Raw genomic sequence first — 13,886 nt, forward strand, 5'->3', positions numbered from 1 at the left:
GAACTGGAAGGTGGATATAGGTGGGGGCGGAGCTATAGGCGGGAGGTGGAGCCAGGCTTGTGTCCTAGGTGGGGGGGGGCGGAGCCGGAGGATGGAGATAGTGGGGGCGGAGCTAGAGGAGGGGGCGGAGCTAGAGGCGGGTCCAAGCGGGGCGGAGGGCGGAGCCGGAGGGTGGCTATGGTGGGGGGCGGAGCTAGAGGCGGGGGCGGAGTCGGGGCAGGTTCTAGCGGGGTGGGGGCGGAGCTAGAGGCGGGTCCAAGCGGGGCGGAGGGCGGAGCCGGAGGGTGGCTATGGTGGGGGGCGGAGCTACAGGCGGGGGCGGAGCCGGGGCGGGTTCTAGCGGGGCGGGGGCGGAGCTAGAGGCGCTTCCTATCGGGGTGGGGCGGAGCCGGAGGGTGGCTATGGTGGGGGGCGGAGCTAGAGGCGGGGGCGGAGCCGGGGCGGGCTCTAGCGGGGCGGGGGCGGAGCTAGAGGCGGGGGCGGAGTCGGGGCATGTTCTAGCGGGGTGGGGGCGGAGCTAGAGGAGGGGGCGGAGCTAGAGGCGGGTCCAAGCGGGGCGGAGGGCGGACCCGGAGGGTGGCTATGGTGGGGGGCGGAGCTAGAGGCGGGGGCGGAGCCGGGGCGGGTTCTAGCGGGGCGGGGGCGGAGCTAGAGGCGCTTCCTATCGGGGTGGGGCGGAGCCGGAGGGTGGCTATGGTGGGGGGCGGAGCTAGAGGCGGGGGCGGAGCCGGGGCGAGTTCTAGCGGGGTGGGGGCGGAGCTAGAGGCGCTTCCTATCGGGGCGGGGGGCGGAGCCGGAGGGTGGCTACGGTGGGGGCGGAGCTAGAGGCGGGGGCGGAGCCGGGGTGGGGGCGGAGCTAGAGGCGCTTCCTATCGGGGTGGGGCGGAGCCGGAGGGTGGCTATGGTGGGGGGCGGAGCTAGAGGCGGGGGCGGAGTCGGGGCAGGTTCTAGCGGGGTGGGGGCGGAGCTAGAGGCGGGTCCAAGCGGGGCGGAGGGCGGAGCCGGAGGGTGGCTATGGTGGGGGGCGGAGCTAGAGGCGGGGGCGGAGCCGGGGCGGGCTCTAGCGGGGCGGGGGCGGAGCTAGAGGCGGGGGCGGAGTCGGGGCAGGTTCTAGCGGGGTGGGGGCGGAGCTAGAGGAGGGGGCGGAGCTAGAGGCGGGTCCAAGCGGGGCGGAGGGCGGAACCGGAGGGTGGCTATGGTGGGGGCGGAGCTAGAGGCGGGGGCGGAGCCGGGGCGGGTTCTAGCGGGGCGGGGGCGGAGCTAGAGGCGCTTCCTATCGGGGTGGGGCGGAGCCGGAGGGTGGCTATGGTGGGGGGCGGAGCTAGAGGCGGGGGCGGAGCCGGGGCAGGTTCTAGCGGGGTGGGGGCGGAGCTAGAGGTGGGGGTGGGAGCGGGGAAGCGGGAGGCGAGTTCCGGGGCTCGCTCAGTTCCTCCCTGCTCCGGGCCGCGGCCCGCTGGAGCCGGAGCTGCGAGCAGGAGCCGCCCGGTGAGCAGCGCCTGGGGGGCAGGAGGATTAGCGGGTATCGAGGGGGGGTTGGAGCGGCTGTGGGGTGTGTGACAGTATCGGGGGGGTTGGGAGATGTGGGGCGCACACGGGGCTTATCGGGGCTGCGGGGGGACTCTGTGGGGCTAGGGGGCTGGAGGAGCGTGGTGTGAGGGTATTGGGGGGCTGCGGGGGTTGGGGTACCCTACGGGAGATGGGGGCTGTGGGAGAAGCAGTGTGTGTGAGGGTATTGGGGGGCTGTGGGGGTTGGGGTACCCTGGAGGGGATGGGAGCTGTGAGGGAAGTGGGGTGTGAGGGTATTGGGGGGCTGTGGGGGTTGGGGTACCCTGGAGGGGGTGGGAGTTGTGGGAGAAGCGGTGTGTGTGAGGGTATTGGGGGGCTGTGGGGGTTGGGGTACCCTACGGGAGATGGGGGCTGTGGGAGAAGCAGTGTGTGTGAGGGTATTGGGGGGCTGTGGGGGTTGGGGTACCCTGGAGGAGATGGGAGCTGTGGGGGAAGCAGGGTGTGTGACGGTATTGGGGGGCTGTGGGGGTTGGGGTACCCTGGAGGAGATGGGGGCTGTGAGGGAAGTGGGGTGTGAGGGTATTGGGGGGCTGTGGGGGTTGTGGTACCCTGGAGGGGATGGGAGCTGTGGGAGAAGCGGTGTGTGTGAGGGTATTGGGGGGCTGTGGGGTTGGGGTACCCTATGGGAGATGGGGGCTGTGGGAGAAGCAGTGTGTGTGAGGGTATTGGGGGGCTGTGGGGGTTGGGGTACCCTACGGGAGATGGGGGCTGTGGGAGAAGCAGTGTGTGTGAGGGTATTGGGGGGCTGTGGGAGTTGGGGTACCCTGGAGGAGATGGGGGCTGTGAGGGAAGTGGGGTGTGAGGGTATTGGGGGGCTGTGGGGGTTGTGGTACCCTGGAGGGGATGGGAGCTGTGGGAGAAGCGGTGTGTGTGAGGGTATTGGGGGGCTGTGGGGTTGGGGTACCCTACGGGAGATGGGGGCTGTGGGAGAAGCAGTGTGTGTGAGGGTATTGGGGAGCTGTGGGGGTTGTGGTACCCTGGAGGGGATGGGAGCTGTGGGAGAAGCGGTGTGTGTGAGGGCTGTGGGGCAGGTAGGTCACAGGATTTGTGCTGGTTCTGGACTCTGACCGACCTTTCACTTCCCTTCCAGCTCCTGTTCCTCTGCTCTCAGACTCCATCTTCCGCCCCCCCTGGGGCGGGGGGGGGGCCTTGGACGGTGCCATGAGACTGGCAGGTGAGAGGTTGGGTTGGGGGTGGGGGGCTGGTGTGGGCAGTAGGGGGGGTTGGGTGTGGGGGCTGAGTTTGCAGCAAGGGGGGGCCTGCTCCGGGGGGGCTGGCTGTGCCTCATGCCCCAGCTCTGACCCCCTGCTTCCCTCCCCCAAGGTCCCCTACGCGTGGTGGTGATCATCCTCACTGCTGGGCTCACCTGGATCCTCGTCAGCCTCCTGCTGGGCACCCAGAGTGGCTTCTCTCGCCTCCAGCAGCTCCTCAGCAGTAAGAGCTGCCCCCCCCATGGGCATCTTGTGGCAGGCAGTTCCACAGGGCAACGTCATCCACAGCTATAGTGGCAGGAGCAGGGGTGCCCCCTGGAGGGATCTGCCCTTGGGGTTGGGGGGGCCAGGGGCTGCAGTGTCCCCCCTCCCCCAGTAAGGACACCCGGTTGCCTTTTGGCAGGGAGTTTCACAGGGGATGACTCCACCCAGTGCTATGGTACAAGGCCCTAAATCCTGGCGGGGTTGGGTGGCGAGGTCTTTGCCTGGGGCAGACTCCTGCCCCCCAAGCAGTGGGCAGGGGGGAAGGACGTAGAGACCAAGTTCTGGACCCCCAGCGCGGTGGTGGAGGTTGGGCACATTGTGCTGTGGGTCACTGGGGCTGCTTTTTCTCTCCCCACAGGTCCTGAGAACCTCCCCACGGCAGGTGAGTGACTGGCCAAGGAGCTGCTACTCTGGGACAGGAGCTTGTCCTGCTCTCCCCTGGGTCTGTGCCATGCTGGGGGCAGGGGGTCCTGGCTGGCGGCCCAGTCTGGGGAGAGAAGGGGGGCTGGGATCCAGGGTGCTTCCCCCTCCCCTCACCAGCCCCCTCTCTTCTTGCCCCCAGTGTCAGGCTGGGGCAGCTCGGCTGTGCCCCTTCAGGCCAGCACCGCCCCCTCAGGCAGGGCGGGAGCCAGAAGCAGACAGAACAGTGAGTCTCTGGCCTGGGGAGTGGAGGGCAGCGGTAGCGGGGGGCTGGGTCCCAAGGTGGGAGCAGGGACCCCATGGCGGGGGGCAGCGGGGGGCTGGGTCCCAGGCTGGGAGCAGGGACCCCATGGCGGGTGGCAGCGGGGGCTGGGTCCCAGGCCAGGAGCAGGGACCCTATGAGGGGCTGTGATAACGGGGGGCTGGGTCCCAGGCTGGGACCAGGGACCCCATGGCGGGGGGCAGCAGGGGGCTGGGTCCCAGGCTGGGAGCAGGGACCCCATGGCGGGGGGCAGCAGGGGGCTGGGTCCCAGGCTGGGAGCAGGGACCCCATGGCGGGGGGCAGCAGGGGGCTGGGTCCCAGGCTGGGAGCAGGGACCCCATGTCGGGGGGCAGCTCCTGGGCTGGGTCCCAGACCGGGAGCAGGGACCCCATGTCGGGGGGCAGCTCCTGGGCTGGGTCCCAGACCAGGAGCTGGGATCTCATGGGGGGGCAGGCAGCAGCAGGGGGCTGGGTCCCAGGCTGGGAGCAGGGACCCTATGAGGGGCTGTGATAACGGGGGGCTGGGTCCCAGGCTGGGAGCAGGGACCTCATGGCGGGGGGCAGCTCCTGGGCTGGGTCCCAGACCAGGAGCTGGGATCTCATGGGTGGGCGGGCAGCAGCAGGGAGCTGGGTCCCAGGCCAGGAGCAGGACCCCATGGGGGGCTGTGGTAGCAGGGGGCTGGGTCCCAGGCTGGGAGCAGGGACCCTATGGCCGGGGGCAGCTCCTGGGCTGAGTCCCAGGCTGGGAGCAGGGACCTCATGGCGGGGGGCAGCTCCTGGGCTGGGTCCCAGACCAGGAGCTGGGATCTCATGGAGGGGCGGGCAGCAGCAGGGGGCTGGGTCCCAGGCTGGGAGAAGGGGGCTGGGTCCCAGGCTGGGAGCAGGGACCCCATAGGGGGCTGGGTCCCAGGCTGGGAGCAGGGACCTCATGGCAGGGGTTGGGGGGGTTTCAGGGGGTTGGGTCCCAGTTTGGGAGCCGGGACCTCATGGGGGCGGTAGCAGGGGGCTGGGTCCCAGGCTGGGAGCAGGACCCCATGGGAGGCTGTGGTAGCAGGGGGCTGGGTCCCAGATACAGGGGCAGGGACCCTGGTGCATCACCTCAAGTGTCCCTACCGGCAGGGGTGGGGGGTGTCCCAATCCCATAGGGTGAGGGAGGAGGACCCCTCCATTTAACAGGTGACTCCCGTGGTCCTATGTCCCTCAGCTCACGTTCCCCCACCAGTGCCCCCCTCCCAGGAGCCCATCCCCCTCATGGTGGGGCCATGGCACCCTTGACTGGTGTGGGAGCTGCCTAGCCCAGGTGACCAGGGGTGGTGTGTGATATGAGGGTGTCTTGGCGACCTCCCCACATCTCCCCACACCCCTCCCCAGAGCCGCGGCCCAGGAGGTATAAGTGTGGCCTCCCGCAGCCCTGCCCCGAGCAGCATCTTGCCTTCCGCCTGGTCAGCGGTGCCGCCAACGTCATCGGGCCCAAGATCTGCCTGGAGGATAAAATGTGAGTTGCGGGTTCGGGGCTCAGCATGGAAGGTGAGAGAAGGCAGCGTGCTAATCAGGGACAGAACTGTGGGGCGGACCCAGGAGTCCGGGCTCCCTCCCAGCCCACTGGACTGCACGCCCCTGCCAGAGCCAGGGAAAGAACCCAGGTGTCCTGGTTCCCCTGTAGGTGGTGGGTGGGCTGTTCTCACCTCACTTTCATTCCAGGCTAATGAGCAGCGTGAAGAACAATGTGGGGCGGGGCCTGAACATCGCCCTGGTGAATGGTGAGTGGGGGGGGAGGGGGAACATTGTTGTGAGGCAGGGCACTGGGCAGGGCAGAGAGTATGGGGGGGCTGGGGAAGAGGGGGGCTGCAGAGGGTGTGAGGAACTGGGGAGGGGGCCCCAGGGCCAGGAAAGGGGAGCTGGCCTGGGGAAGGAGGGGGGCTGCAGCGGGGCAGGCTCTGACTCTCTCTCTCTGGTTCCAGGGGTCAATGGGGATCTCATTGATGTCAGGTTCTTCGACATGTGGGCTGGAGGTGAGAGGGGGGCAGCACCTGAGGATGTCGGGGGGGGGAATCTGTGGGGGCTCCAGGTGGGAGAGCCTGGTGCAGGGGGTGGGGAGTCTGTGAGAGAAAGGAAAGTGTGGGGGGAGGAGGCTCGGAAGCCCTGTGGGGCAGGAGGGCTGGGGGTCGTGGGGCAGCCACTGAGGATGTTGTGGGAGGGCTTGGGGGGCGGGGGGAATCCATGGGGGCTCCAGTTGGGAGACCCTAGTATGGGAGGTCTGTGTGATAGGCAGGATCCTCGGGGGAGGCTCACGGGAACCCTGTGGGTCAGGGGGGCCCAGGCCTGCACTCACCCTGCGTCTTTCACCCCAGACGTCAACGAGCTGCTGAAATTCATTCGGACGCTGCACGAGGGAACCCTGGTGTTCGTGGCCTCATACGACGACCCAGCCACCAAGTGGGTGTGGGATGCGGGCCCAGTGGGGCCTGTCCCCTCTGGGGGTGCCGGCTCCCATTCAGCCCCAGGGCGGGGACTGGCTGGCTTAGGGGGGTTGGGAATGGGGCCTGGGGCCTCACCCCTCTGGGGATGCTGGCTCCCATCCAGCCTCAGGGCCAGTGGTGGGGGGCTTGTCTGGCTTGGGGGGCAGGATATAGGTCCTCTCCCCTCTAGGGGGCACCAGCTCCCATCCAGCCCCAGGGCGGGGACTAGCTGCCTCACTGGGTGGGGAATGGGGCCTGGGGCCTTTCCCCTCTGGCAGGTGCCAGCTCCCATCCAGCCCCAAGGTGGGGGCCCTGGCTGGCTCGGTGCAGGGCCCTGATCCTCCTGCTGAGCCAGGGCTCTGCCCCCAGGATGAACGAAGAGACGCGGAGGATTTTCAGCGAGCTCGGCAGCAGTGTGGCCAAGGAGCTTGGATTCCGCGACAGCTGGGTCTTCGTGGGGGCCAAGGGGGTGCAGGACAAAAGCCCCTTTGAGCAGGTGAGCCCCCCACCCTCACATTTCCCCGTTCCTGGGGGCCAGCCCCACTCGTCTCCCCATCCCCAGCTGATTGGCTTCCCAAGGGCAGACCTGGGGCCAGCCAGCAGGTGTCCTGTCATGCCTGCAGAGATTTCCATGAGTGGAGGCCTGGGGGAGGGGGGGAATGGGTCACAGCTTTGGGTGGGGGAAGAGGCTGGGGCCCCTGGGACTGAGGGGGTGGAGAAGCTGGGGGGGGGCTGGTAGGGGGATGGGTCACAGCTTGTGGGGGGGAAGAGGCTGGGGCCCCTGGGACTGAGGGGGTGGAGAAGCTGAGGGGGCCTGGTAGGGGAATGGGTCACAGCTTGTGGGGGGGGGGGGAAGAGGCTGGGGGACCTGGGACTGAGGGGATGGAGAAGCTGGGAGTGTGGGTCACAGCTTGTGGGGGGGGGAAGAGACTGGGGGCCCTGGGACTGGGGGTGGAGAAGCTGGGGGGCCCCTTCTATGCCTTAACGTGGGCTGTCCTCTCCCCCAGCACACCAAGAACAGCAAGAGCACCAACAAGTACGAAGGCTGGCCGGAGGCGCTGGAGATGGAGGGCTGCATCCCCCAAAGAAAGGCTGATGGCCAGTGACCCCCTCCCCTGACACTGTGCTGTCTGCCCCATCCTGGGGACGGGGGCTTGCTCCTTGGGTCTGGCAGGGGGTCCCCTTTCTCCGGCCCCCGCAAGGATGGGCCAGATTGTTTCTGGCAGGGTGCCTGCCCCACTGATTTCCTCGCTGGTGGCTGGGAATTCAAGGCCCCATCCCCTCTAAGTGCCTTGTTCCCCCAGGCAGGTGTTAAACCCAGGTGCATTCCTTCCCTTACGGACAGTCTCTTGAGTGTGGAGGGGCTTGTTCCCTCTTCTCTACCCTGGAATTATCCCCGTTCCATGGAGAGTGATGCCCCCAGTTCCAACCTGGTGGGGATGGGGATCTGCTTGGGCCAGTCCCCTCCCTGCTGTGGTGATTCAGTCGTGTCCCCCTCTGCTGAGAGGGGAAACTGCGGGGTGAGGGGGGTGTTCTAGCTTGAGGGCAGAGGGGTCTGTAACCTCCCACAGCCTGGGCCCTCCATGGGGTCTGAATAAATGCAGCACAGAGAGTGCAGAGGCTGGTGTCCATCCTTGGGGGGCTGGTGTGATGGGGGCAGAGGTGGAGGGGGTGTGGCCTTTCTTCTGCTTGGCTGAAGAGCCTCTCTTCTACTATTTGTGCCCCACGAGGTCCTGAGAGAAGGAGATCAAGTCAACCCTTAACCTCTGTGTGAAGCTAAATAAACTGGGGTCTGGGCAAGCCACGGGCAGAGGAAATTCAGTGTTGATAAATGCAAAGTAATGCACGTTGGGAAACATAATCCCAACTGTCCATATAAAGGGATGGGGGCTAAATTAGCTGTTACCACTCAAGAGAGATCTTGGTGTCATTGTGGAGAGTTCTCTGAACACATCCACTCAATGTGGGGAATTATGAGGAAAGGGATAGCTAATAAGACAGAAAATATATTGCCTCTATATAAATCCATCGTACACCCACATCTTGAATACTTTATGTAGATACGGTCACCCCATCTCAAAAAAGAGATATTGGAAAAGGTTCAGAAAAGGGCAACAAAAATGGTTAGGGGCATGGAACAGATTCCATATGAGGAGAGATTAATAAGCCTGGGACTTTTCATCTTGAAAAAGAGGCGACTAAGCGAGGGGTTATGGTAGAGATCTATAAAATCATGACTGGTGTGGAGAAAGTAAATAAGGAAGTGTTATTTACTCCTAACACAAGAACTAGGGGTCACCCAACGAAACAAACAGGCAGCAGGTTTAAAACAAACACAAGGAAGTATTTCTTCTTTCAATGCACAGTCAGTCTGTGGAACAATTTGCCAGTGGATGTTGTGACAGGCAAGAGTAAACATGGTTCAATGAAGAACTAGATTAATTAGTGGAGGACAGGTCCATCAATGGTTATTAGCCAGGATGGGCAGGGATGGTGTCCCTAGCCTCTGTTTGCCAGAAGCGAGGAATGGGTGATGGGATTGATCACTTGATTTCCTGTTCTGTTCATTCCTTCTGGGGCACCTGGTATTGGCCACTGTTGGGAGATGGGAGATGGAGCTAGATGGACCTTAGGGCTGACCCAGTCTGGCCATTCTTACGTTTTAATAGAGCTCGTGTCTTGCTGGAAGACAGGTTTTCTAGCCCGTGATTGTTCTTAGGGCTCTTCCCAGAGCCCTCTGCCTTTGATCACCATCCTCCCCTGCACCTCAGCTGGTGAGCACGTTCTGCCAGTCCTTCTCCCAGCCTTTCCCACTGCCGGTCTCACTCCCCTCTCCACAGCTCCCCCTTGCTCCAGCACATTCATGTTTGTCTTGACTGTTGAGGCCCTTCATGGCTCCCCCATGGACATCAGTCATCTCTCACTCAATAAGGAAGGGGCAAACCCTGGCCCTGAGTTGCGCGTGAACCCAACCTCTGTTGCCCCCTTACCAATATGTCAAAGACCTTTTGTGCTGCCTCCGTTCCTGTGCCAGCGCCTGACTCACCTTCCGCCCTCACCTTAAAACTCTCCTGCCCTAGACTTGCCAGCCATTGGGCTAGAGGTGTGCAGAGCCCGCAGTATGTTGGAGCGAACGCTATTGGCCCTATGGGTCTGTCTGCGCATGTGGGCCTGCACAGTTGGTCAGCGCTGGGGCTCTGGGACTGGCCTTTTCTGTGTCTGACCAGAGTCGAGCCCTACAGCTGCCTGCTTCCCAGCCAGAGTTCCTAGGTATGACAGTCAGACAGATTGTTAGCAGCAATCAGGATAAAACATGGGGCTGGGGCAGGAGACAGTGCCACCCTGGAGGCTCTAGGACGAGCTTCAGGAGTGAAGGGTCAGAACAAACTGCGTGCTGGCTGCTCCCGGGGCCAGCTACGTGGGCCTGGCCGTGCCTGGCAGAAGGACAGAGCTGCAGGTGTGTGCAGGATGATGAAATGTTCCCCGACCCTGCCGCTCCCAGCCCCAGGGAGAGGAAAAGAGAACAAACAAGCAGCAAGGGCTGACGTGGGCTGACGCCAGGCCCCAGGGGCCCTGGGGCGAGGCTGGGTGGAAGAGGGCACCACCGATGACCCCCGGATTTGGCTGTGGCACTGGGGTGAGAGGTAGCTGGTGACCAGGCCTGGGAGTGTGCAGGGGGAGAGAAGTTTTGGGGCCTGGTGTTTGCTGGGCCTCGCCCGCCCATTTCATGTCATTGCCACAAACCTTGGGGGTGGGGGGCCCAATCCCACGATAGATGGGGAGAGGGCAGGGACACGACCCACCCCATAGCGCCTAGGGTACCTGAGCATGGTGTCAGGTGACAGGACTAGGGTACCCGAGCATGGTGTCACGTGACAGCCCCTAGGGTACCCGAGCATAGTGTCACGTGACAGTGCCCGGGGTACCCGAGCATGGTGACAGCCCCTAGGGTACCCGAGCATGGTGCCACGTGATAGTCCGCAGGGTACCCGAGCATGGTGTCATATGTCAGCGGCCGGGGGGCCCTACCATAGTGCCACGTGAGCCCCTAGGGTACCCGAGCATGGTGCCACGTGACAGTGCCCGGGGTACCCGAGCATGGTGACAGCCCCTAGGATACGCGAGCATGGTGCCACGTGACAGTCCGCAGGGTACCCGAGCATGGTGTCACGTGTCAGCGGCCGGGGGCCCCTACCATAGTGTCACGTGACAGCCCCTAGGGTACCCGAGCATGGTGCCACGTGACAGTGCCCGGGGTACCCGAGCATGGTGACAGCCCCTAGGATACCCGAGCATGGTGCCACGTGACAGTCCGCAGGGTACCCGAGCATGGTGTCACGTGTCAGCGGCCGGGGGCCCCTACCATAGTGTCACGTGACAATCCCTAGGGTACCCAAGCATGGTGCCACGTGTCAGCGGCCGGGGGGACCCAAGCATGGTGCCACGTGACAGTCCCCAGGGTACCCGAGCATGGTGTCACGTGTCATCGCCCGGGGACCCACGCGCGGTGTAAACCCCCCTTCACCAATGCGTGGAGAAGAGCGTTGCGTGTGAAGCGGGCACCAATCAGGAGTTCTGCCAATCAGAGCTCCGGATATCCCCAGCTCCCCCAATCAGAGCTACAGGCGCCCCTAGCTCCCCCAATCAGCGCTCCGGGTATCCCCAGCTCCACCAATCAAAGTACAGGACATGGCAGAGTTCCAGCCAGTCACAGTACAGCGAGGCCTTAGTCCCTGCCCTTAACGTACTTCCGGCCCCAGGCCCCGCCCCCTCGGTGCGCACGCACTTCCGTAGTGGGTGGGACCATTATGAGATCATGTCTCGTGGGCGGGGCCGCGGCTGTGACGCAGAAGAAGGGGGGGACCGAAGGGAGACGGGCGCAGCCGAGTCAAGTGGGGTTGCCGGTGCCAGGTGCGGAGGAAGGGGGGGAGGTAGCAGGAGGGGGAGGGGTGGGAGAGGGGCCAGGGGGCTGGGGACCAGGGGGGGAGGTAGCAGGAGGTGGTGGGGGCACCGAGCAGGAAGCAGGAGGGGGATGGAGATAAGTGATGGGGGCTAGTGAGGGTTATGGGGGCTGGGACCTGGAATGGGGAGTTGTTTGGGGGCAGGGCTAGGGGGGTTGCATCCCTTTGCTGGTAGGGCTGGGGGTGGTCGCACTGGGGAGCTGCAGGGCCAGGGGTCCAGCTAGGATTCAGAGTGTGGGGTGTTGCAGGGATTAGCAGGAGGGGTGGGCGGGTCAGAGGGCAGGGGCCTGCCTGGAGCTGGAGAGGGGAGGCCTGGGGCTGGGTCCTGGAGGAGTTTGACCTCTCTCCCCATACCCTTGTGTGACATCTGATTCTACAGGGTGGAGCACCATTTAGGGACTGCCCCCACCCGTGTGTGCCTTGTTGATGGAGGGTGCAAGGTGTGGGTGGTATCAGGGAGGGGTGTGTGCAGGGGGGCTATCCATGGGGAGAGGGATGCATATGGGTTGTCTTGAGGGGGTGTCTGTTATCGGCTTCTCTACTTGTCTCTTACTAACTTTGATAGCACAACTGAAGAGAGAGGGAATGGCCTCCCCTGCCCCATAATCCCTGCCCCATGCATTCACCCCACAGCTTGGCTCTGGGCTGCCCCTTCTCCCAGTCCAGCTTGGCCAGTTCCCTGCTCCAGGGTGGGCAGCCAGGAGCTGGCAGCCTCGACCAAGACCCCTCCCACCCCCTCAGGCTCCTCCTCTTACCCTCTTCCATTCCCTCCCCCAGGTTGGCAGGGACACCTGGCGACAGAGCGGAGAGGCCACCCATGCGTCCTGGCTGAGGGACATCCCCATGTGCCGGAGCTGCCGGAGATCAGGTGCCTGTGGGCCGTGAGAGCCCCTGGCATGGCACAGGTCCTGCCACTCCTGCTGCTGCTGCTGGGCTGCTGGGCCCAGCTGGCCAGGGGGCAGCAGGCTGGCAGGTACCTGAGCATGGGCGATGGCAGCACCCTGGAATTCGACTTCCCTGAGAGGAGCCGGGGCATCATGGTAGTGTCCAGCCACTACCCGGGTGCCAAGAGGACGGCGGGTGGTACCCAGCTTAGCGCTGCCTCACTTGCGCCCACCGTGCTGACGGTGGAGAACGTCAGCACCCTGTGCTGTGGGGCGGGGGGCTTTGTGGTGGCCATTCGCTCGGGCCCGGCTGGGCTGGCGCCACTCCGGCTGCGCCTGCTGGACCAGCACCAACTGGTGGAGGAGCGGGGCGAGTTCCGGGTGCGGGTGCTGCCGGGCGAGGAGCCGGAGCACCCAGGGCTGGGCCACTTCTCGGAGAATCCGCTGCTCTACGCCCTCCTGCCCCTCATCTTCATCAACAAGTGTGCCTTTGGCTGCAAGGTGGAGCTGGAGGCGCTACGGGACCTGGCATGCCAGCCCCAGCCTGTCCTCCTGGGCATCCTGGGCCAGTTCGTTGCCATGCCCCTCTACGGCTACCTCATGTCACTGGCCTTCGCCCTGCCCAAGGCGTTGGCACTAGGGCTGGTCGTCACCTGCTCCTCGCCGGGTGGGGGTGGCGGGTACCTCTACAGCCTCCTGCTGGGCGGGGACGTCACCCTGGCCATCTCCATGACGCTGCTGTCCACGGTGGCGGCTGCCGGGCTGATGCCGCTCTCCTCAGCACTCTACGGGCGGCTGCTGAGCGCCCACCAGAGCCTGCACGTGCCCTTCGCCAAGATCCTGGCCACGCTGCTCTTCATTGCAGTACCCATCTCGGCCGGCCTGCTGGTGAAATGCAAGCTGCCCCGGGTCGCCCGCCTGCTGCTGCTGCTTATCAAGCCCTTCAGCTTCGCCCTCATCCTGGGTGGGCTCTTCATGGCCTACCACATGGGGGCGTTCATTCTGGCAGACGTGCGGTCCCCTGTGGTGCTGGCTGGGCTGAGTGTGCCCCTTTTTGGCCTCCTTCTGGGCTACCTCCTGGCCGCCTGCCTTCGGCTGCCGGGCCCACACCGCCGGACGGTTAGCATCGAAGTGGGAGTGCAGAACAGCCTGCTGGCCCTGGCGGTCCTGCAGCTCTCCTTCCACCGCCGGCAGGCTGACTACGCCTCTCAAGCCCCCTTCGTGGTGGCGCTGAGCAGCACAGCCGAGATGCTACTGCTCGTGCTGGGTCATCTTCTCTATAAGAAGCTGCGGCCGCCAGACAGCCCCTGAGCATCCCCTGCGGAGGCAGCTGCAAAGGGGGCTGTGCTTCTCCAGCCACTGAGCACCTCCTGCTGAGGGGCAGAGATGGGAGAATTCAGGGACCTGCTGTAGAAGGGACTCTGGGCCTAGGGCCCTTCCCTGCGGGGACAATTGGAAGCCAAAACCTTCACATTGGGCCCCCAAACACCCAGCCTTATTTTTATACGATGTATTTTCTATGCTGCTGGCAGTGGCCCACCAGGGTGTGGGGCCTGGGCTGTTTACAGGAGGGGGGAGCAGCCCCCCTCCCACAAGGGTGACAGTTCGAATAAAGGAAAGAGAGCAACACAGTTTTGCATGGAGCTGTTACTGGTGTGGGGGAGAAGCAAAGGAGGGGGCTGTAGGCAGCTGGGCTCCCTTTGCTCAGCTGGGACAGGCACAACCCAGCTGCCACCCTGAGAGCAAACATGGGTCTTGACCCCAATGCAGGCTGCTCTGTGCCTGACCCCTGGCATAGAGAGTGGGAAAGCCAGGGGCCCATGCAAGGCTGCCTTCCCGGCCCCTCTCTGCTGTGCAACT

At 64.7% G+C, this 13,886-nt stretch overlaps 2 protein-coding genes across 5 annotated transcripts; both read left to right on the top strand.

Annotated features, from left to right (window-relative positions):
* Positions 1-1,385: 1,385 nt before the first annotated feature.
* FAM3A (family with sequence similarity 3 member A) lies at positions 1,386-7,798 on the top strand. 4 transcript variants are annotated; one of them, XM_030548337.1, is made up of 11 exons: positions 1,386-1,485; positions 2,657-2,740; positions 2,890-3,000; positions 3,400-3,423; positions 3,604-3,687; positions 5,094-5,217; positions 5,424-5,482; positions 5,684-5,734; positions 6,074-6,158; positions 6,551-6,677; positions 7,189-7,798. In XM_030548337.1, exons 2-11 carry the CDS (start codon positions 2,728-2,730, stop codon positions 7,285-7,287), a joined length of 777 nt encoding a protein of 258 aa, XP_030404197.1. In that variant the 5' UTR covers positions 1,386-1,485; positions 2,657-2,727; the 3' UTR covers positions 7,288-7,798. The 4 variants fall into 4 exon arrangements, with proteins under 4 accessions (XP_030404197.1, XP_030404198.1, XP_030404199.1 ...); XM_030548338.1 differs by lacking the exon at positions 3,604-3,687; XM_030548339.1 differs by lacking the exon at positions 2,890-3,000.
* A 3,215-nt stretch (positions 7,799-11,013) lies between these two features.
* On the top strand, positions 11,014-13,657 carry SLC10A3 (solute carrier family 10 member 3). Its single transcript, XM_030548336.1, has 2 exons — positions 11,014-11,092; positions 11,920-13,657. The coding sequence occupies exon 2, from the start codon at positions 12,039-12,041 to the stop codon at positions 13,335-13,337; it is 1,299 nt and encodes a 432-aa protein (XP_030404196.1). The 5' UTR covers positions 11,014-11,092; positions 11,920-12,038; the 3' UTR covers positions 13,338-13,657.
* Positions 13,658-13,886: the final 229 nt, after the last annotated feature.

Source organism: Gopherus evgoodei, unplaced genomic scaffold, assembly GCF_007399415.2.
Source record: "Gopherus evgoodei ecotype Sinaloan lineage unplaced genomic scaffold, rGopEvg1_v1.p scaffold_98_arrow_ctg1, whole genome shotgun sequence".
Taxonomy (NCBI): Eukaryota; Metazoa; Chordata; order Testudines; family Testudinidae; genus Gopherus; species Gopherus evgoodei.

What these genes read in the sequence shown, in the direction of transcription:
- SLC10A3 (XM_030548336.1), top strand. Translation starts at nt 12,039, where the DNA reads ATGGCACAGGTCCTGCCACTCCTGCTGCTGCTGCTGGGCTGCTGGGCC.
- FAM3A (XM_030548337.1), top strand. An exon ending in CCTCCAGCAGCTCCTCAGCA is followed by an intron (nt 3,001 to 3,399) that starts GTAAGAGCTGCC and finishes CTCTCCCCACAG; the next exon opens with GTCCTGAGAACCTCCCCACG. An exon ending in AGCCAGAAGCAGACAGAACA is followed by an intron (nt 3,688 to 5,093) that starts GTGAGTCTCTGG and finishes ACCCCTCCCCAG; the next exon opens with AGCCGCGGCCCAGGAGGTAT.